At 42.7% G+C, this 21,797-nt stretch overlaps 1 protein-coding gene and 1 long non-coding RNA gene across 4 annotated transcripts in view; both read right to left on the minus strand.

Annotated features, from left to right (window-relative positions):
* The window catches only part of LOC141765528 (uncharacterized), a 90,524-nt gene that overhangs the window by 4,117 nt on the left and 64,610 nt on the right, over positions 1 to 21,797 (minus strand). The gene's annotated exons all lie outside the window — the stretch shown is intronic.
* LOC141765508 (synaptic vesicle glycoprotein 2B-like) overlaps positions 1 to 21,797 on the minus strand; it is a 60,222-nt gene that overhangs the window by 4,117 nt on the left and 34,308 nt on the right. Inside the window, exons 4-14 of one of the 3 annotated variants that reach the window (XM_074631529.1) lie at positions 18,073 to 18,253; positions 16,562 to 16,713; positions 15,253 to 15,386; positions 13,777 to 13,866; positions 12,845 to 12,958; positions 10,162 to 10,250; positions 9,113 to 9,188; positions 8,858 to 8,946; positions 2,574 to 2,707; positions 1,327 to 1,527; positions 110 to 269 (exon numbers count right to left, since the gene is read on the minus strand). In XM_074631529.1, the coding sequence (XP_074487630.1) occupies positions 110 to 269; positions 1,327 to 1,527; positions 2,574 to 2,707; positions 8,858 to 8,946; positions 9,113 to 9,188; positions 10,162 to 10,250; positions 12,845 to 12,958; positions 13,777 to 13,866; positions 15,253 to 15,386; positions 16,562 to 16,713; positions 18,073 to 18,253 (1,420 nt within the window). Of the gene's footprint in view, positions 1 to 109; positions 270 to 1,326; positions 1,528 to 2,573; positions 2,708 to 8,857; positions 8,947 to 9,112; positions 9,189 to 10,161; positions 10,251 to 12,844; positions 12,959 to 13,776; positions 13,867 to 15,252; positions 15,387 to 16,561; positions 16,714 to 18,072; positions 18,254 to 21,797 lie in introns of those variants that run through there. The other 2 variants (XM_074631530.1, XM_074631531.1) reach the window with 2 other exon arrangements.

Here is a 21,797-nt window from a genome sequence, read left to right on the forward strand (position 1 = left end):
GTTGACCGAGTTTGTATAATAAATGCGTACACTAAAACAGAATTGTTCAGTGTAATTGTTAAACTGTATCTTCATCTGACACATACATTATTACAATAAAGCGCGGTACCTTTTAGAAGTCGGGTACAGCTCCACGGTCACCACCTCAATGCCATTCCATGCAGCTACGCTGACGCCACAGAATAGACACTGCAAGGCGATGATGGCTGCTTGGCTGAAGCTCAGAAACAGGAAAAAGGTACAGCCTGCCGAAATGAGCATGGAGCCACCTGAGGAGACCACAGAATCCATATTTTGAATCATGTAGAGTCTTTTCAACAGAATACTTGTTTTTTTTCTTTTCTTTTCTTTTCACAATTCTGAGGGCAATGCTCCGTGTCGCTAGTATTAAACAGAAAGATGGCCAAAATGAACTATGAAAAAGTGGCTTTACTCTAAAGCTACACCAGAAATACCTAGCAAATCGAAGTAGAACATACATTCCCATTCAAATCAACGTAGCAGGATGGTCAGAGCTGCGGCCATTTTTATGTGTATTGTTGCCGTTGCGTGTAGCCCAGCCATGCCAGTTGCTTTGTGCCTACCTCTGCTGCCAGCTTAGTGGCAGAGCAACAATGTGTGACACACTTTACTGTCCCACTGACGTGTGTTGTCCCCATAGCATCTAACAACAATCGCCATTTTCGGTCTTACTCCTTAACTGTCCTTTGTGAGTTTGAGTAGAACTTGAAGGTGTGTCTTCATTCAGCCCTGAACTCTGTGTGTTGACTCATTTTTTAATTGCAAGTTACGCAAGACCTCTAAAAAGAATATTTCAACCATACCCTTTCTCATCCCCAGGGCATCGAATACTGAGGCTTTGTCACAGATGTCGGCGTGTGATACTGGCACACAAGGCACCCTTTAGCACTGGTATTAGAAGCACAAGGCTTTCCATTAACTGCAAGGTGAACCTATCCGCAGCAACAGGGGTTAGAAAGTGCCGCCAAGTGGCGTGACAAAGCAGTAGTATGTGGCGAGGTGGGATGATAACGTGTTGGGCCTGCTCAATGTGCAGACATTAATCCCATATAACTTGTATGGAACAAGTCAGATTGTTCAAAGCAAAATGAAAAACTCTTACAATTATTAAAAAGATTTAGTTTCCAGAGTGCAGCCTTTTTTACCGGCGTTGTATAATGTGTTCCAAAGTAATATAGTGGTGTTTCCAACAATGTATCTACACACATATATACATACAGACATTGTAATATCATGCTTGGAACATTGGTCATATATAAAGTTAAAAACATCAACAATAAAGGGTAACAAACTTCCAAAAATCACCTATGATCCTGACCCTGCCGATCTTCTCCATAAAGAGGGCTGAGATGATGTTGCCTGGCAACACAGCCAGACTGCCCAGGAAGCAGACCAGGTAAATGAGAACATCGTTCTCCTCACCAGTGTCCAGGTGGCAGCCATTTTTGTTGTGCTCAAAGGTGGTGTTCTCCATCCTACAGTCAATGAACTTCTCCTCCCACAGGTCTACAGAGAACAGGAAGACCATGAAATATAAGATGGAACTCATGGTAGAAGGTCAACTGTTGAGCCTTGGACATGATTCAGTGAAACATCTACCTTCTCTGTTACTGATATTTTGTACTCTCTAAATTCTCCAGTATTTTGTTGTCCAGAGTGTTCAACATGAGTTTTGTACGACAATCTGCTAACTAGCCAAATTCCTAATTCCTAAAAAAAAAGAAAAAAAGACTGTAACCTGGAGAATGTCTGGTCTGCAGTCAAGCCAATGACAAACAGGATTGTATCATCAGCATAAAACTGGACATCACAAAGGTCAATTGAAAATACATGTTATTTTCATGTAGTCATTTTCAGTCTAATATTGTGGGACACCTTTAACAACCACAAAGAAACTTGAATGAATGAAATGGTCAGTACTCTGCCTGAAAGATCAGATTTGAGCCAATGGTAAGCAGAATCATCAAAACCAACAGAGAGCAGCGTATTTAGTTTTCAATGCTAATACCTTATTAAAACATTTATTGTGGGCTAGATAAACACTCTATTGCCTCAGCAGCCCATCATCTGTATATATTAGGGATAACAAGTGATATGACTTTACAATGCAATGGTGTCAATATGATTTCTAATAGTGAAACATTGTATCATGTCTAATACTGAGTAGGATGTGAATATTGCAAATATTTGTTTATCTTTCTGATTTTGAGTGGTTAAACATGTCAGGAACAATGTAGCCTTTTGTTCTGACTCCTACCTTCTCTTTATTAATAACTGGCACAAGAATGATGGCTCACATGGGGCCCACTTTTTTCCAACCTTGGCCGCATTGGCAACCCACTAACAGACAAAAAAGGTAAAGATGGAGCCAGTAAACACGTTTTTTTGGTTCAAGTGTGGTCCGTGTAACTCCACACTGGACAGTGATGGGCTGGCATTTGGTCCTGTGAGTAAAGCTTTTGATTTAACCCACCAAAAATGTAACCTCTAACCTGAATTCACTCTTATTTTCTGATGTAATTCCTCCTAGCCCCTGCTCCAGCTGAACCTACCTGTGTTATAGAAGGCAGTGGAACGGATGGTGCAGTTCTCAAACACAGTGTCTGTGGACTTGATGTCTTCAAAGCGACAGTCTTCAAACAGTGAGTTCTCAAACTTCACTGACTTCATCTCTATACTGATGAACCTATGGGGATGGGATGGGACACACACACACAAACCAACAGACAAAAAAAACATGGACTCTCACTTCTATTGCTGTGGCAACACAGAATTAGAATGGTAAGAATGGGCTCAACTGTGGTATATCCAAGATAGCCACCACTGATAACACTGCCATAGAAATAAGCATTGACGTGGACAGTGTGTTGGAATTGAAATAGTTCAATGTTATCATCTCCATGGCAATATGATATACTCAGTGGCAGCCCTGTTAATTATACTATTCATGCTGGATTGTAAGTTAAAGCCCATTCTGTCTGTTTCAATTCTGCAAAAAGCATAGAAGTTAAATAATATACAGTAGTGTAACATACTGTATATCTGTACTGAAAACACTCTCTTGCAGAGGTGAAGTGTCCTTGAAGGTACACTCCCTCATTCTGTTATAGAGCCAAGGAGCAACCCCTAAGTTCCTAAGTTTCCTCCCAGCTCACCATTTTGAGATTCAACTGGGCGCAAAAGTGCATGCAACTGTAGAGGTGGTGCAATCTGTGTGCAAAGCTGTACTTAGACTGAACGAAATGTAGAGGTATGGATGTATGCACAGTCAATTTAAAGAATAGAAACAGAACGGAAACGACAAGGATTCGCCATAGGTGCCATTAACTCAGACAAAGTAGTGAAAATGTTCCACCTTGAGGAAAAACTGTCATGAATTCATGAATATTCATGATTATGCACATATAGGAGTAAATTGTATTGGGGTTTCTGTTACATTTTTAATCTGTCTGTCTGAGCGATCAGAAATATAAATATGCAGGCACACTGCTCACACACAGCAACTCCATTGACTGATTATGGGCAAATGATACCTACCACAAAAAAAACCTAGAAACATATTCATGCAAACGTAGTAGGATGAAAATTAACTTCACATTCAGTCTGAATGAATCCTTGGGTCATCTTCACACAGGACACCAAAGCATTCCAGGTGGCAGGAAAGTGCCAAAAAAGTTTTTTAAAACAAAATATAGAGCTCCACAAAGCCAGTCTGTATATTACTGCATGTATCTCAGTCAGGCACTGGCCATCGAGAAAAAAATTAGTAAAAACCCAACAATCAAGAAGAGTTTGACCACAGCGGTGAGCCGTAAAACCTGAGTTGCACGCAACACCCAAGTTAGCGTTGATGTTAGCTGTTCACAGGAAAACAATGGATCACGCAAAGCAACTGTGCTGCTGATCAAGTGTAGAGGGGCTTCTGTCTGGTCGCTGCTGCATACACTTTCATGCTCAGCTGTTGCAACTATTAAAGGGACTGTTTGTAAGAATCGGAAATGTCTTGTTAACAGCGACACCTGTGGCCGTTAAGTCAAAGAAAGTCAGCGTTCTGTTGCTCGCGCTTGTGCTCGCTCTACATAGACATGAACGACCATCGCTCAAAACAGTGAGGCGACACAAGTCAGCTAAAAGCACAATATCACTCTATATTTCAGCTGCCTGGAAGTAATGTTAGCTGACCAGACGAATGTCTCTCCATGAATCAATGCTGCTCCTAGTGTTGGCTTTTCCTGCCTCAGCCTCTCGACCGCGGCCGGAGGGAACAGGGGAGACACCGGAGTTTTGGTCGGAGACGATAACGTTTCTCTCTGCGGAGCCCCGTCACTTCACAAGACACAGGAAACCTCTGGTGGTCTGGAGGAGCTGCAGCAGTTATTTCTGCACAAACGTCCACTGTACATTCACTAGATATTCTCAGAGCTAAACTAACTCTTCTGCAGTGTGTAGTGTGCGTGCATGCACGTGAGAGTGGAGCGAAAGAGCGAGAACGAGCGCGGTGTGTGAGTGAAGGCAGGCAGAGGAGCAGAGTACAGCAGAGACTCCGGCCCTGGAGACCAAAGCTACGATCTCCCCCGCGTCCTCCGACCGCGGCCAACACTGTTTTGCAAGACGGGCTTCACTAGATACAACTTTGTGGTTTTGGTGCTTCTGTGTAGTTTGTGTTGGAGTCTTGTCTGAACAGCGTAGCCACACACAAGCGCGCATGGGACACCGACCCGCAATGATTTATACGTGTAAGAAGTTACAAACAGTCCCTCTAAGGTGCATAAAACAATCATACCTCTTCAGTGACATCATGTCACACACCTCAGTTCTCATTGAACAGATTATCTGGGGGTTGGGTTTTGTGTCCTACTATAAAATATATAAAATAAAATGTTTGTCTTACTCTATCATAGACGGTGTTAAGGAAACTGAACGAACGATGAAGAGCACTCCTATTTCTGTCAGCTAAGTGTTAAAATGTTGAGCGAGGAGGAATTTATGGGATTTGGGGGTTCTGTAACAAAATCAGGGGGTGTATCTACCAATACTAACCTCTGGCTTATGCACGTATACAAAATAAAAGTATATTGTTTATAGTATCAAAAAATGGTGATAAAGTAGAAGCCTTCATAAACCCGTCAAGGTTTACGGTCTTCACAATGTAATTCAATGTTCTTTGTTCTGACCATTAGCATATGCAGTAAGTGATTAGGTATTTGTAGACATATTGCTAATGTTTTATGAGTTCCAGGGCATCACATACAACAACACATACAACAAAACACAGCATGCAACACAGTTTCCTTTAACATAACTGATAATGAAATGATTGATAAGGCTAATAATAGCACTTATGTTCACTGGGGTGAAGTGTTGGTGATCCTTTTCTAAACAGTGCAAGGAAAGTAGTTGACTGAGACTGTCCATACCCGTCTTCACACTGCTGACTATGTCCAAAAAGCTTATAATGTCGGTGCGGTTCTGCATAACTGTTGAAAGCTGAGCATGTTTTAGTACACAGCAGTACGTGAAAAGGTACAAACATTCCAACTCAACCAAAATATTCTATACAGTAGAAAGAGCATTAGCTACACTAGATTCATAAAAGATACAATAAATACATCGAAATGCTACAAATGTGGTCATACTCTATAATTTCTGGTAAGTAACTTACTGGTGTTGGTTTTTGAAAAAAAGTAAAGATCCCTGTCTAATCCACACTGACAATTTACCACGATTACATTCTCAAACAGGCCAGCCCGTTCTCATTCCCAGGGCGTCAAATACCGACGCATTCTCACGGTCGTCAGCATGGCATGCTGCCACACAAGGCCGGTATGAGCACCTGTATGAGATGCACCGGGCTTTCCATTAACTACAATGTACACCCATCCGTGGCAACAGTAAACGCTCAGGGAAAGAGTACAACAGACTAGCATTTGGTTATTTACTGGCCCCCCACACCCTCAGCAAGTGTGTGGACGCGGCGATGCAGCCGCTACGTGACCGTGACATGAGGGTCTACATTTATCTAGACGACCTCATTATCATGGCTACGTCCAAAGAATGGGCGATGTTTCACATGGCCCAATTGATCTTGCACCTCACCAAGCTGGGGTTTGTGATCAATTGGAAGTAGCGCTGCACCCTACCACACCAACAGGGTGAGCATCTGCTGGGGTTGTGGGCCTCAGAGCACCGGTTGTCTCTGAAAGCTCTCTACATTCCGGGTCCAGGGCCGACCTCATTTCAAGTGGCGGACCTCTGCCAGATGAATGGAGGCTTCACTAGGAGGTGGTGAAGCAGATTTGTTCCCGGTTCGGGAGAGCGGAAGTGGATCTGTTTGCCAGCCGACACAACACCCACTGCCCGCTATGGTTCTCCCTGGCATGGCAGAACGACCCACCCCTGGGGCTGGACGCATTTGCACACGTGCCCTTGCCAAGAAAGCTGCTTTCCGCCTTTCCGCCGCTCAATCTCGTCCCTCCCCTATTGGAGAGAGTGAGGTGGGAGCAATTGTCAGTCATTCTGATAGCATCAGGTCGTCGTTCGGCACCATGGTACGCCGAAATGACTCAGATGTTGGTGGTCCTGCCCTGGACCATCCCCCAGTTTTGGGGGGCTCTGTCTCAGAAGGCAGGGGCAAAAGGCGTAATGCCCAGTCTGGGACATCCTCTCCAGGCTTGGCTCCTGAGAGGGAGGGGGCTGAAGAGGTCATGGCCGTCTGTACAGGTTGTACAGACTATCCAAGCGGCAAGAACAGGATCCACCACTGCCTGTTACAGAGCAAAGTGGTTAGGGTTCCAACGCTGGTGCGATGAAAAGAGGCTAGATCCCCTGTCCTGTGCAGTCGGGTCTATTCTCTAGTTTTTAGAGTGTCTGATGGATAGAGGGCTGTCTCGTGCCACTATTAAAGTGTATGCAGCAACCATTTCTTTCTGCCATGAGGGTTTTGGCGACAGACCGGCCTTTGGTCACCTTCAAGCTGTTTCTGCAGAGTGCCAGGAGGCAATGACCAGTGGGAACTGCCATTGACGCACAAGGCTTTGGTGAAGGACCCCTTTGAGCCACTAGAGCGTTTCTCTTTAAAGTTATTGTCATTCAAGACAGCTTTGCTGCTTGCATTGACCTCAGCTAAGGGAGTATGTTAACTGACCTGTCGGTGAACCCCAGTTGATCGATGCTTCGGGGTAACCGCAGCAGGGCTACTCTCAGACCAAACCCCTACTTTGTTCCTAAGAACTTAAGGAGTTCATTCAGGTTGAGGGTTATACAACTTGATGCTTTTCGTCAGTCAGGGAGGCAAAGTTGCATCTGCTATGCCCTGTTTGTGCTTGGCATATTATGTTGAATGTATACGGCCCTCCTCAGGTGCACTAAACAGCTATTTGTGTGCTTCTGGGTGGGTGTGGTCAGAAAAGCCCTTTCCAAGAAATGCCTGGCGGGCTGGCTTTGTGAGCACATCTCCCAGGCTTATAGGCAGGCGGGAAGAAACCCTCCCACTGTGGTCCGTGCACACTCTACTCTTGCAGTGTCGGCAACCTTGTTCGGTGGGGTGAGTGTTGAGGACATACTGTATGTACGGCGGTGTCATAGTCGACACCTTGCCCGTTCATACGGTTTTACCTCTTGGATATGTCGGGCTCCTTTTCAGGATCTGTACTCGCTGGAACAACACAGGACTGGTGAAAAGAGCTGACAGCTTATCAGTGAAAACTGAAGGCAGATTTCATCATCATTAGCAGGCCAGTAGTTTTTTGCAGTCTGTTGACTGAGTCATGTCCAAGTTGTTTGTGTAGTTTGAACAGAAGTAGTTTGAACTTTTTTGTTTTTCCTTAGTTGTCATGTTTTCTGTCACAGTGACAATGTCATCCTCATTCTGAATCTACTTTTATCGGGGTTACCCCCATCTCTTATGTTCACACAATAGTGTGATTATGTCAGTTCAAGTTTCACTGGTTGCTTAAACATTGCGGCTTTGTCATTTTCAATGTCCAAAACAGCACCTGCTCTGTTAAGTGAAGTTTTGCTTAAAAACAATGGAAATCTACTGGGACAACTTCTGTTTCAGTGTCACATCTAGTCTTTCCTATCTTGGCTGTAGAAGAAACAACTCTCCCATTGTCAAACTTGAATGATCTTACACTCTTTGTGTCCCCCATTTTCAATAAGTCACTCTGTGTTAGTCCACCGATGTAATGATCGAGCTATTTCTCTCCACACACAGTTCCAGTGCAAGCTGTGTCAATTTGTAATTTCCATCCTCTGCTACCAATGTTAGTTCAATAACTCCAACCACAACTGTACATTTTAAGACTTTACTGAGGGCGGTTGTGGTTCAGAGGTAGAGTGGGTCACTCATCGGAAAGACTGCGGTTCGATCCCCAGCTCCTCCAGTCACATGTCGAAGTATCCTTGACCAAGATACTTAAACCCAAATCGCTCCTGAAAGCTGTGCCATCGGTGTGTGAATGAGTATTTAGATTAGATCCTGATGGGCAGGTTGTCACCTTGCATGGCAACCGCTGCCATCAGTGTATGAATGTGTGTGTGAATGGTGAATGCTGACATGTAGTGTAAAGCTCTCTGAGTGGTCGGAAGACTAGAAAGGCGCCATATAAATACAGTCCATTTACTGAAACTTCAGCTCGACATCAACAACAACATCTATATCACTCCTGTAGAATGTGCTTTAGCACTTAACAATGAATTAAATCAATAAAGACGGAGGATTTCCTTTATTGGACAGATGTTATATTAACGCACAGTAAATGTATGTATACATCAAACCCATAGTAAATCTCTCTCTGTTTGCTTTGTGTCCACAAGGTGATACAGTGAGACTTACTTGTCATGGATGTATTCCCCTTCTTGATGGATCTGGTTCTCTAAAGAAAAGTTAAAATGGAAGTTCTCCACTCGTTCTCCATGGAACACCTAAATAGAGACAAAACATCAATCAATTTTCTGCGTAGATATTTTAAAACCAAATAATGTTAATTCAAACCATGAATACACTTAAGATGAAATCATCTTGCCGTCATCGAAGCAGGACAAAAAGATCTGTGTTGCTATGAGTTGTATGAATTGTCGTTCACCTTACCTTGACCTTGGACTGGTACTCCTCATACTGAAGGTGTTTGATCATGTCAGGGAACCAAACAGACAGACCATAGTAACTGTGATCGAGGGAAGACTGAATCAATAAACCGTGCATAAAACAACCAGAATGTAACTGCAACCCAAACAGAAAGGATGAGACTGTCGTTCCTCTGCTTTATAAATCTGTTTTTGAGTTTTTATTTTTGAAATGGCCTTGTTCTTTGGGGTGTCCTTGTGGACCAACTGTCTGAGACACCTACCATGTAAGGGCTCTTTCACAAGCCAACCTTTAGTCCATTTTAATTGAACTCTGGTGCGGTTCAACCCCTGGTGCGGTTCGTTTGGCCAGTTGTGAACGCAGTAATCGTACTCTGGTATGGAACACAACTACCGGTCCGAGACTGCTTGTGAGCGGTGGTCTTGGACTGTTTCCAAGTGAACCAAAGCGCAGGCTGCCTGCGCAGACATTTGTTGAGATGGACACAGGTAACGACAGGTTAACATGAGTGGGAGAGGACTGACCTGGACTTCTGCAGAAGTCCAACGTTTGCTTGACATCTGGGCCGAAGGGAGCATACAAAATATGCTAAATAAAGTCCGCAAAAATAGTGACATTTATGGAGTCATTCAAGAGAAACTGGGGGAGAATGGCTATCGATCAGTGCCGAGTCAAAGTAAAAAAAAACTTTAACAGCATCAAAATCTGCGATTCCCTGCATAGAGGTGGCAGCTGTCGAGATGAAAAAGATAAATTCTCTCCTTCGTACACGCCTCTCAGCAAATGTTTTTTTTTTATTTGGTCTGCTTTGATTTCTGCACTGTGAAACCAAACCATACTAAATAGAAAATGAACCAACCAAAAGTATCAACTTCACTCTGATTCAGACTAGACAAACGAACTATGGCTTGTGAAAGTGCCTTGAGTGTGACATGCCTGATTTAAATCTTGCCATGTCGACACATTTTATTCTGTTTAACTGTGATTTCTGTCACTCTACTGTTCCTTATCAACCATGGATGATAATGTAATACATGACATCATGAACTAACCTGAAAGCCATGCAGAACCAGATGATGGCCATGAAGAGTGTAGCAAACCTCAGTTCTGCAGACAGGAGTGATGCTACGTTCCTCAACACCTGGGAACAAATATGCATATACAGCAGTGAACCACTCATGATTAAGTGCTATTGGCTACAGTATATGCTACCTCTAGGGATGCTCATTTTGAAACATTGTCTTAACCGATAACCGACCCTCGTTAACCGACTATTAACTGTTAAACGACAAGATTTGTGCCTCGCATGCTGCGGTGTACCAGCTGCAGGAGCACAACAGACATTCGTTGACGGGAGTCCCCAGTTCACCGTCCGGGAGCGTTAACTTAGCAGCTACGATGCTGCGTGTAGTGTCACAGACATGCAGCCACTTTCCCAGTAAAAGTCTCCACCGCACATTTAGTTTAGTTTAGCAGGTTGTCAGCTGTGTGTCTGCCCAGCGTAAGGATAATCTGTCTGCCCGGCGTAACTTTAGCGAGTGTCCAACAGTGTGTATATTTGTGCTACGTTAGTAGCTGTAGCTTTGTCAGAGGCTTCGTGCTCGCCGCCGCCGCACACGTAGTCTGCGTAACTTTAGTGAGTTTCCAACAGACCGTGTGTGTGTGTGTTGGTGGTGAGTGTGAGGTTGTTGGTGGCGTTCTAGCTGTGATCGTAGGTGTAGCAGTGTGTGTACAGTTTATTTGCGGGGGAATAAATGCTACGAAACTACAACTCCTCCGCTCAAGCGAGCCAGAGACCGGAGCTGACTTCCTGTATACTGTAACTCCGGCTCCGCTTCTTAAGGTGGGCTGTTAAGGTGGACCAGCTTTTCTCCTTAAAGTGACGAGTCGCTCCTCTGAGCTTTTGCGATAATTATTAACATTTCTTTTAACCGTTTTAACCGATAGAGTTAATCGGTTAAAATGCTTAATGTCGGTTAACGGTTAAACGGTTAATTATGGATATCCCTAGCTACCTCTTTAAAATATATTTCCAAAATAAATTGATGTTTTACAGTTATAGTTGGGTGAAAACTCCCTATGTCTCGGTGTCAGGAAATAAGAAAATGGCCCCAAGCTTGACCATTTCAAATTGTGTTGCATTTTGAGTGTCTGATGGCATTTGATCCAAGTGAAGTGAAAAATGTGAAGTGTGTGTGTCAGTCGCGTTGCATCTGACTCCGTCTGGGCATGATACACCTACGTGTTCCCGTGCTCCTTGATGACCCGGGGAATGTGGTGTGCAGGGTTTCTACTGTTTGTTTTTTACCCCTGCAAGTTTAGACCATGGCTTTAGCCAGATCAGCTGAGTACTATCTGAGGTGGCCAAACAACCAAACTGAGACCGCTTGAAAAGGAGGTCTTGACCCACTGTCAAGTGAACTGTGGTGCGGTTTGTTTGTTGTGTGAAAGCAAACAAACCAACCACAGGATTTTATGATAGCAGATATGTCATTTGAGCATGATTTAAAAAACTACTACTGATAAATCCATCTGCTGATCATGAAATCAGGAAGCGATCTTATTGATCTGTATAAGGCCATACACCGATCAGCCATAACATTAAGACCACTTACAGGTGAAGTGACAATGGCACCTGGCAATGGGTGGTATATATATTTGACAGCAAGTGAACATTTTGAACTTTGAACTTTGTGTTGGAAGCAGAAAAAATGGGCAAGTGTAAGGATGTGAGCGATTTTGACAAGGGCCAAATTATGATGGCTAAATGACTGGGTCAGAGCATCTTGAAAACTGCAGCTCTTGTGGGATGTTCCCGGTCTGCAGTGGTCAGGACCTACCAAAAGAGGTCCAAGGAAGGAAAACCAGTGAACCGGCGACAGGGTCAGACAAACGGTTCATGAGTTATGAAAGGGAGCGTGGCTAACGTCTTGGGGCGGGGCTATGAGTGTATTTTTGCATGTAAATGTCCTCAGGACTGGACCCTTATCATGCCTGAGAAATTTGTGGCAGATCAGACTATGTACAGAGCCATTCGCCATGAAACAGGAAGTTACAACAACTTCCTGTTTCATGGCGAATGGCTCAAAATGGCCGCCACGCCACGGTCAGGTCGTTCAGTGAAAATTTACAATTTGAATAACTTTCCATCCATAAGGTCTTAAGATGGTCCTGACCAAATTTCAAGTCGATCTGATTAAATCTGTAGGAGGAGTTTGTTAAAGTACACGACCTATAAATACAATAAATTTCATACATGTAGGTGAAACCGGAGTGAGGGGCTCAATTTTTCCAACATTCTAAGGGGCGGTAGCGAGCCATTTTGCAACACCCGAGCCCGAGACCCTTAAAATATCAAATATTTCACCGCGTCTAAGTGTGCCAAGTTTAACAACTTTTTGAGCATGTTAAGGCCCTCAAAAAGGCGATTCATTTGGGAGGAGAAAAAGAAAAAGAAGAAGAATTCCTACAGTTTCAATAGGGCCTTCGCTGGCCCGACGTTGTCGGTGCTCGGGCCCTAATAATCAGAGTTCATCACTGGGCAAATACAATTTGTATAGTTCTGTGGTCTACCAGTCTTTGGGACTCTGGAGGGAAAAAGGTAAACAAGAGAAGAGTACAACAACAAACCCACATCCACCCTCCTCTGAGGCCTCAGTCCTAACCACAGTCTTAACCACCGAGCCAAAATCTTTCCATCCTCATTCTTCTTGTATTGGGTGTGCTACTACATACCAGTTTACAGAGTGTTAGTGAGCGTACAGCCCATCGTTGTACAGCTGTTCCTGTAGCACTCTGAATCTCAATAAACTCATCCTCCGCTGTCTTAGGTGCCTTGATGTGAGTCACCTGAAAAGATAAACGAGAAGGACATTTTAAAAGAGCATCTGATATTTGTCCAAGTGGCTTCTCCTGAATATAACAGATATAAATTATTTTAACGTCATTATGAGGATTTGTCTATTGGTTCACACTTTTTAAATTCAGCACCCTTCTGTTTCACTCCAATCCCAGTGGAAGATTTGAATTGTTTCCTTCCCTTATCTCCAGCAAGGAAAAAATCAAGTCAGCTCTTCAGATATCTAAAAATATAATATATTGACTTACAAATGAGACTTGCAGTGTTCATCTGATATCTTATGAAAAGTTATTCCTCATTTTTCGTGCATTTTCCTACGAATGTCCAGCGTCAATTTCCACTCCAGTCTTATATAAAAAAAAAAACTTCTATCTTCACAGGAAAAAACGTAGTTAGGATTAGGCAACGAAACCACTTAGCCGTTATTTAGACAATCAATCAATCACCTCGATTACTTTGATACTCAAGAATCTGATCTGATGATCATGATCATCTTTTTAATATCATTTTGAAACAAATGTATGTATTTTTAAACTGATTGAGATCCTGACATATGTAAAGAATGAGTTCAAATGATTGTAGCTGTGTGTGTGTGTGTTCATATTTGACTGAGTGCTGATTTTAAAAAGAAATGGTGTCATGTTTGTGGCAAATTGTGTCAACTTGGTGACCAATCAGTGGGAAAGAGGAGGAGCAAAATTTCTGCAAAACTGTGGTGCTGCTTGTATCAATTCACTGCACATCTGGTCATATCTGATAATACATTAGTACTCTGTTACATGCATATTGGATAGCGACATGTACTTACAGTAAAGACTTTTTCTGGCTGTCCCTTGGCCCTCCAGTTGGTGTCATGGACCTGCTTCAGGATCATCCACGCCTCATCGTGCTTGGCATTCTGCTCAACACACACACGCATATAAGCATGCACACAGCAATGTTAAAGCAATCTTGTCGTATTGGTAAAAAATCTGCAAATAATTAGCAGTGTCATCAGCATAAACACACAGCAATTTGTTTCTCTGCATTTCCCTATAAGAGTGTTGAACCACCCAGTCCATCACATATTCCCAGGGTTTCAAATACCGACGTTTTATCACGGCCGTCGGCAATCAATACTGCCGCACAAGGCACCCTTTAGCGCTGGTAAGAGACGCATCGGGCTTTCCATTAACTACAATGTAAACCCATCCATTAACCAACATTAAACATTAAGGGAAAGTGACTGTGGTGATGTAGTTTAAAGAGTGAAAGAGACACACTTGAGGTGGATGGGTCCATCAAACACAAGGCTTTCATCCAAGAGACCACTGTTTATGTCCCGTGCATCATGTTTCACTTTCACTTTACAATCAGCTGTTCGTTCATGTCCCGAGTTCATAATGTGAAGTCACATTTTCACTTTTAAGCCCAACCAAGTTGTTTATCCTAAACCTAACTAAATTATTTTGTTGCCTGAACTTAAGCATGTGTTTTTGTTTTTGATAGCTTTATAATTTAACATCTCCCAATACTCACTTGCAGTTGACTTACAGTTGTGAAAAATTGCAGCTTAATGTTTTCTTTAGTCACGCTGAAGAACTTCCCCAGCGACGACATGTTGTGTGTGTGTATGTGAGACGTTACTGACTGTGCCGCTGTGTGTCGATTTAAAACCATCATGTTGCGGCTGCATGTGTGTGTGATTGACTGAAAAATCGTATACATGAGACAGCTTAAAACCATCAGGCTTCGATCGTCTGCTGACTGATGGTGCATCTCCTGCTGTTAATTAAGGAAGCGCTTGATTTATACAGCTGACTTTTCAAATGTCATATTAAATCACTCTATTTCCTCATTCGCATTTTAAACGTTAATATCGTAGTCGATCAAGTTCATTTAATTGTGGGAAGCCAAAATCGTGATCGCGATTAATATTTGATTAATTGTGCAGCCCTAGCTGACACGAAAATGCAAATACACGGATGGCCCTCTCTACACCACGTGTTCGTTTGTCCGTTCTGGACTACTGTAGAAACATGGAAGAGGACTCGCTGCCTCTGTAGATATAAACGGCTCATTCTAAAGCAATGAAAATACAACGATTCTTATTTTCAGATGACTATACACTAAAGAAAACAAACTTATTCATATTACATTCCATTTTGGACAATAGATCCCCCTAATTGTTACACACTGGACCTTTAACGAAGCCCTCAAAACCATTTGAACTGTGAACTGCTAGTCCTTCACTGCATCTGAGTGTTAGAGTAGAAGTCCAGTATAAACATGTCTGCAGTGTCACCTCCAAGAGAAAGCGGGGACTCTCAGGCATGAAGGTGAGTCCAATCAGCGAGGCAATAGCAGGAAGAGCTGCAGCCAGGACAAACACCCGCCAGCTGTGGAACTGAAACTCTGAGCCCATGCTGAACCCCCAGCCTGAACACACACACACACACACACATACACACACATGCACACACATTTTTTAACATATGACATTGTTCTTTTGACACCATTAATTCCTTTGACTTTTGCACTTTGATGAATTGGTGAAGATTTAAAAAGATTAGTCAGCCAATCAACAAAAGGTCCATTCAAACCATCCTCATGTTTTAAGAACTTAGATTTCCTGGGGTCAGTGTGGTGGTCACCATACTATAGAGGCTGTTGGTGACCATTACGCCCGGGACACACAGGGAACGTCAGGAGCGTGTGGCGGCTGCGTGATTCACGCGTCGGGTGTTCACACCAGCTGGGTTTCAGCTGCGTGTCCGCTGCGTTTCTTCTGCTGCAGGTGCTGTTGTTGTCAGCCCTTTCTTTCTACATAGAGTTTGCCTTTTAATGGCCATTTCATTTCATTATAAATATAATTTATATTTCTTTTAAACAGAGAAAGGTTAAGAAATGTGTGGTAATTTGTAAATAATAGTAATAAACAACGATTAAAACGCCGTACTATATTCATTCATGGAGCTCTCCAAGTCACTGCATATTCTACAACACTGTCCGGCACATATTTCAGAATAAAAGCCTCGTGTTAGAAAAATGAAGGAATTCTGTCCAAAGAAAAAATGCTTGAGGGCTTTTATTTTGAAAGGAAAGCAGGAAGTGTTGATTTAAAAATAAGTCTTTACTTTTTTTTTTTATCTCCGTAACATATTCTACAGATAGTCATCGAAACTGTAGTAATGTTGCTGATATGATGTCAATATACAGTCAATAGATCACGTTCTCTGTCTGTTGTTGCTGTGAGACGAGCGCGTGTGACGTGCGTGAGACATGCGTCTCACGCGGGCAGTGTGGCTGCTCTAACCTGTTAACACGGTTGCTGAAATAAAAAACAACAGGTAACACAGCCGCCACGCGCTCCTGACGTTCCTGGTGTGTCTCGGGCTTTAGAGAAACATGCTTACTTTAAAAATGATATTCATTATATCAAATGTCAATATATCAGTCATAGAAATCTCCTTCATCCCTGTCTGTACATAAAATGACTCCACATGGGTCCAAAATTCTATATTGGATGTTTTAATGACCCACTTTCCTCTCAAGCAGAATTAAAGGAATGCTGTATAGTGTTCTATCTTTACTGACCTCTTTTAAGTTCTTACCGTATCTGGGTATGATTCCCCAGGCAGTGAATGAAGCATAGATCCCACCAATCATCCAGAACATACACAACCAGGACAGATGCTCTCCTCTCTTGTCCATCTGCAGAAACTCGGAGAAGTACGAGTACACGATCGGCACTGTGCCGCCGATACTGAGAGTAGACAGGTATAATGAGAAAGTAATGAAAGAGAAAGAGACAGTTGTATTTACAACTAATCATTTAAAAATACAACAGTTCTCTTTATTGGTGGAATGATTACACAAAAGTGCCAGATGAAATAGATTCCAGGTGCATTAAAGCTGTCCTCTTTGAGGTTAATTCACTGACCACTGAGCCTTTCATTAGAAGTGTTGCCATGACAGAAGAACTATTCCTAAATCAAACATTACAAGAAGGGACAAAGTCATGATGTAGCAAACAGTGACTCGGAAAGCAAAGGTAAGACACTTTAGTTGTCGCAATCTGCCTCTCTGTCCCCCTCTCCAGCCACTTTAACACTTCCTCAAAACCATTAATTGCCATTCCCTACCTGTCCACCAGACTTCCTCGTTCACTTGCTCACTCTGACTCTGTGTTGTATGCAGCAGAGTGGATATGCATGACAAATTATATATACCAATGAGGTTATGGTGCAAACTGCTAGTGGTTGTGTTTCACATTCACTGTGCTGTGCTCAGCAGGTGACCTCATTTCTGAGCCAGTGTGGCTCCTTGTGGACTACAGTAACTCTGGGATGGAGCAGTCTGCTGCGCCACGCCCTGACCAGACTCTGCGTATGGATTTTGGGTGTGGAGCTTAAAAAGCTGCATTAAGGGGATACACTACAGGTGAATAGGGTAAACAATTTTACTAATAGATAACGCCATGAAACCTCCCCAGTTGATTTTGTATTACAAGTTTTCTGAAAATATTCAAGTCAAAGGTTCATGAACTAGAAAATACTGTGAACAGCCATAAAGAAAAATCAATTTTCACCATGTTTTTAGGAATAAAATGTTCTATAAATCAGGCTATGAATGACATATGAACAATCCCTCAGTAAAAAACCTTCAGATTATAGATGGGAATGAAACTGGAGAGTTTGGTGGATGTAAGTGCTGCTGAAGTGGAGATTTCTGGCTGAGAGTCTGAGAGAAAACGGCCTTTAAAGACATGGATTATAAAATGTACTACATTTTGAAGACACTACAGGTGAATAGAGTAAACAATTGAATTAATAGGTATCACCATGATACTTCCTCAGTTGTTTACTTACATTAAGACAATTTTTTTTGTATTAGAAGTTTTCTGAAATTTTATAAAAGTTTATTAAATTTGAGAAACTGGAGCAGAACACTCACTCAGTCAGGGACAGACTTATTGGGCTGGCCCTGCTTTGCTGCAGTCCACCCAAAACCTAACTAAACTAACTAAAAGGAAGAGTGTGCTTGTGTGTGTGTGTGTGTGTGTGTGTGTGTGTGTGTGTGTGTGTGTGTGTGTGTGTGTGTGTGTGTGCGCGTGTGTTGTTACCCAACGCCAGAAAGCACCCTGAAGAAGAGGAAGAAGCCGTAGCCCTGGGCGAACGAAGACAGGAAGGCAAAGACACAGTTTATTTCTAATGCCACAATCAGACAGCGCCGACGGCCAACTTTGTCTGCCAGACCGCCCCACAAGAAGGCTCCCACCATCATGCTCAGAAAGACAGTCAGACCTGCACAGAGGAAGAGAAATAGAGATTGCCTGTAAGGCTCACATCCGTCACATCAAGTAACAAAATGTTTAGATATTCATCAGAATCTGAAGATTAATATTTATTTTGCCTTTCAGCTCAAAACCCTCAAACACTTATAACACAACATTTATAATTAAAAATGTCTTCAGACTTTTCAATCAGGCAGGTCAATGTACAGCAACTCATCCAAATCAGCTTCATGTTATTTCAGAGACAACTTCTAGAGTGTTGTGGTGGTTCAACTGCCCAACATGTCTACCTATTTCTTTTCTTTTTTTCTGTTTTAAATCATCCTTGAACATCCACTCTCCTTTCTTGTCTGTTTAATCTGTCTAATAACTTGTAAATTATATGAAAATAATTAAATAAAAATTAATCTGCATCTCGTGAGCTCAGTTATCACAGCAAGAAAAACTAGAAGCAAACTGGAAGCAACCAAGAGAGTTGAATAAAACCCAGTCAGACATTACTGGGTACGGTACTGACAGCACACATCGAACAGTGAACATGTAGTTATGAATGTGATTCCTTTATGAGTACCTTTATTGTCCCCTCACAGGGGAAATTAGTTTGCAGCCAGGTTACATACAAACCACACAAAACCCTGACCACTGATGGACAGCAACAACAAACAACAGGACGTAGTTTACAGAGTGGTTCTGAAGTACAAGTAGACAATCTGTTAGTGATGTGTGCAAATGAGTACATTGTCATGGGTAGAGCACATTGACACAATTGTCAGGAAAATGGGAAATGAACATCTCCATGGCAAGAAAATGCCTTCCGTATATTCCAGCACACATTCTGGGAAAAGTAGTTACATCTTTAAGTTTAAGCCACCTGGACTATTGCTCACCTGTATGGTCTTCTGCATCAAAAAGTGTACTGAGGAAATTACAAATTGCCCAGAACAGAGCTGCAAGACTATTCTTACACTGCCCCATGAGAACGAACACAGACAGCATGCACCGTAAACTATCATGGTTACCAGTAGAGAAAAGACTCGCCTTAAAGGGACTGTTTGTAACTTCTACACGTATAATTATTGTGGGTCGGTGTCCCATGCGCGCTCGTGTGTGTCTACGCTGTTCAGACAAGACTCCAACACAAACTACATGGAAGCACCAAAACCTCTTGGTTGTATCTAGTGAAGCCCGTCTGTTAAACAGTGTTGGTCGCGGTCGGAGGACGCGGGGGAGACCGTAGCTTTGGTCTCCAGGACCGGAGTCTCTGCTGTTCTCTGCTCCTCTGCCTGCTTGCCTTCACTCACACTCCACGCTCGTTCTCACTCGCTCAGCTCGCTCCACCTCTCACGTGCATGCGCGCACACTCCACACTGCAGAAGAGTTAGTTTAGCTCTGAGAATATCTAGTGGACATTTGTGCAGAAATAACTGCTGCAGCTCCTCCAGACCAACAGAGGTTTCCCGTGTCTTGTGAAGTGACGGGGCTCCGCAGAGAGAAACGTTATCGTCTCCGACCAAAACTCCGGTGTCTCCCCTGTTCCCTCCGGCCGCGGTCGGGAGGCTGAGGCAGGAAAAGCCAACACTAGGATCAGCATTGATTCATGGAGAGACCTTCGTCTGGTCAGCTAACATTACTGCCAAGCAGCTGAAATATAGAGTGATATTGTGCTTTTAGCTGACGTGTGTCTCCTCACTGTTTTGAGCGATGCTCGTTCATGTCTATGTAGAGCGAGCACAAGCGCGAGCGACAGGACGCTGACTTTCGTTGACTTAACGGCCACAGGTGTCGCTGTTAATAAGCAATTTCTGATTCTTACAAACATTCCCTTTAAAGGAAATAATGTGTTTGATATTAATATTTTTGATGGTTCACAAAATTTGCCCCAAACATGTGGACTTCAATCAGACTTTTCCTTCCTTACATGTGTACTTCCAAAAATGGGTTTGGTCCTCAAAACCATCTTAAGGTTTTGGCAGTTTTTTTTCATCTGACAGTCTTTACTGAAAGCACCGTGTTGCCCCGTTTAGAAGCTCAATCTGAAAAGGGCACAAAGGACAAAATTGCAAAGGGAACCCCCCCCCCCCCACCCACACTGTAGGCTATCACTAGACCAAACACATTCAGTCATCTCCTGTTTTTCATCCTCTCATATTTCTCTCAGACAGTCAGGTTGACTATGGTACACTGAGAAAATATGTCACCTGTGTGCAGTCGGCACACTCAGCTCATTTGGCCTTAAAGGTCCCATATTATAAAAAGTGAGATTTTCATGTCTTTTATATTATAAAGCAGGTTTAAGTGCTATATAAATACTGTGAAAGTTTCAAAATGCTGAATCCACAGATTAATACACACAGCCCGTATTCAGAAACTGTGCATTTGAAACAAGCCGTCAGGATTTCTGTCCATTTGTGATGCCACAAATCTACAATATTTAGACAATTTCAAAGTTTTAAACTAAACATTCTAAATGTGTCCCAGTTTATTTCCTGTTGCAGTGTATGTGAATGACGTCAGCTGACAGGAAGTAAACATGGACCCGAGCTGTTGCCTAGCAACGCAATTCCATTGCAATTCCGTTGAAATGCGCTAAAACGTAGCGCTTCAGAAAGAGGGTAAATACAGGTATATTCAGACAGACTGTATGAGGAAAATAAAGTTTTTTAGGTTTCTACTAGAATATTTTTACATACTTTAATGTTTAAAAACCCCAAGTATGATCTGAAAATGAGCATGATATGGGACCTTTAAAATTTCAAGACCTTGATGAGCAGCGTGCTTGTGCCTCCGCCAAGTAGAGATTGGCTTGCTGACGACATTACGCCCCAGTATGCAGATGGCCATGCAACAGGGGAGCACTCACTGTGTGACAAATCATGTTGGGTCTGCACATACTGAACCAAACACACATCATTTTAAATACATAACACTTCAATATGACAACATTCTGTTCCTAGCCCTATAAGGAAAGCTGTATCGATTTTCAACCGTGTCCCTGGAATACGGGGGTGGCGCTGAAATACTGTAGAGCTCTTTCAAGGTCAGGACAAAGAGTATCGATCACTCTGACTATGTCTGCGCTGCTGACTCAAACATAGACACACAGTCTTGTCAAAACATTGCTCTGGACCAAACCGAGGTTATAGGTGTGAGACAGAGGGGTTGATGCGGTTGCGGTTGCAAAGGGGGGACAGAAAGGTTTGGAAAGAGGGTTTGGGTTTTGAAAACACAAAGAAGGACTGCACAGTGCCAGGTGTAATTCAGTTTAGTGTAGCAGATAATGATATGCTGTAGTTTCACCTGGTCACCAGTAGAGGGCAATAGAGGTCACCGCATTAAATTACATTACCTGTCACATGATTTTCAGAAGGCTATTAGAAAATACACACACATATATCACATAAAATGTCAATGACAGCCACACACACACAAACACACTCCTGACCTTTCAGTCTGCTGCCAGCTGAACTGAGTTGTTGCACATAGATACAAAAATGTATAATCAGTTATTATATGTTATTCATATGGGGTGAAAGCAATATGATCCTATCAAATCC

Source organism: Sebastes fasciatus, chromosome 4 (assembly GCF_043250625.1).
Source record: "Sebastes fasciatus isolate fSebFas1 chromosome 4, fSebFas1.pri, whole genome shotgun sequence".
Classification (NCBI taxonomy): Eukaryota; Metazoa; Chordata; class Actinopteri; order Perciformes; family Sebastidae; genus Sebastes; species Sebastes fasciatus.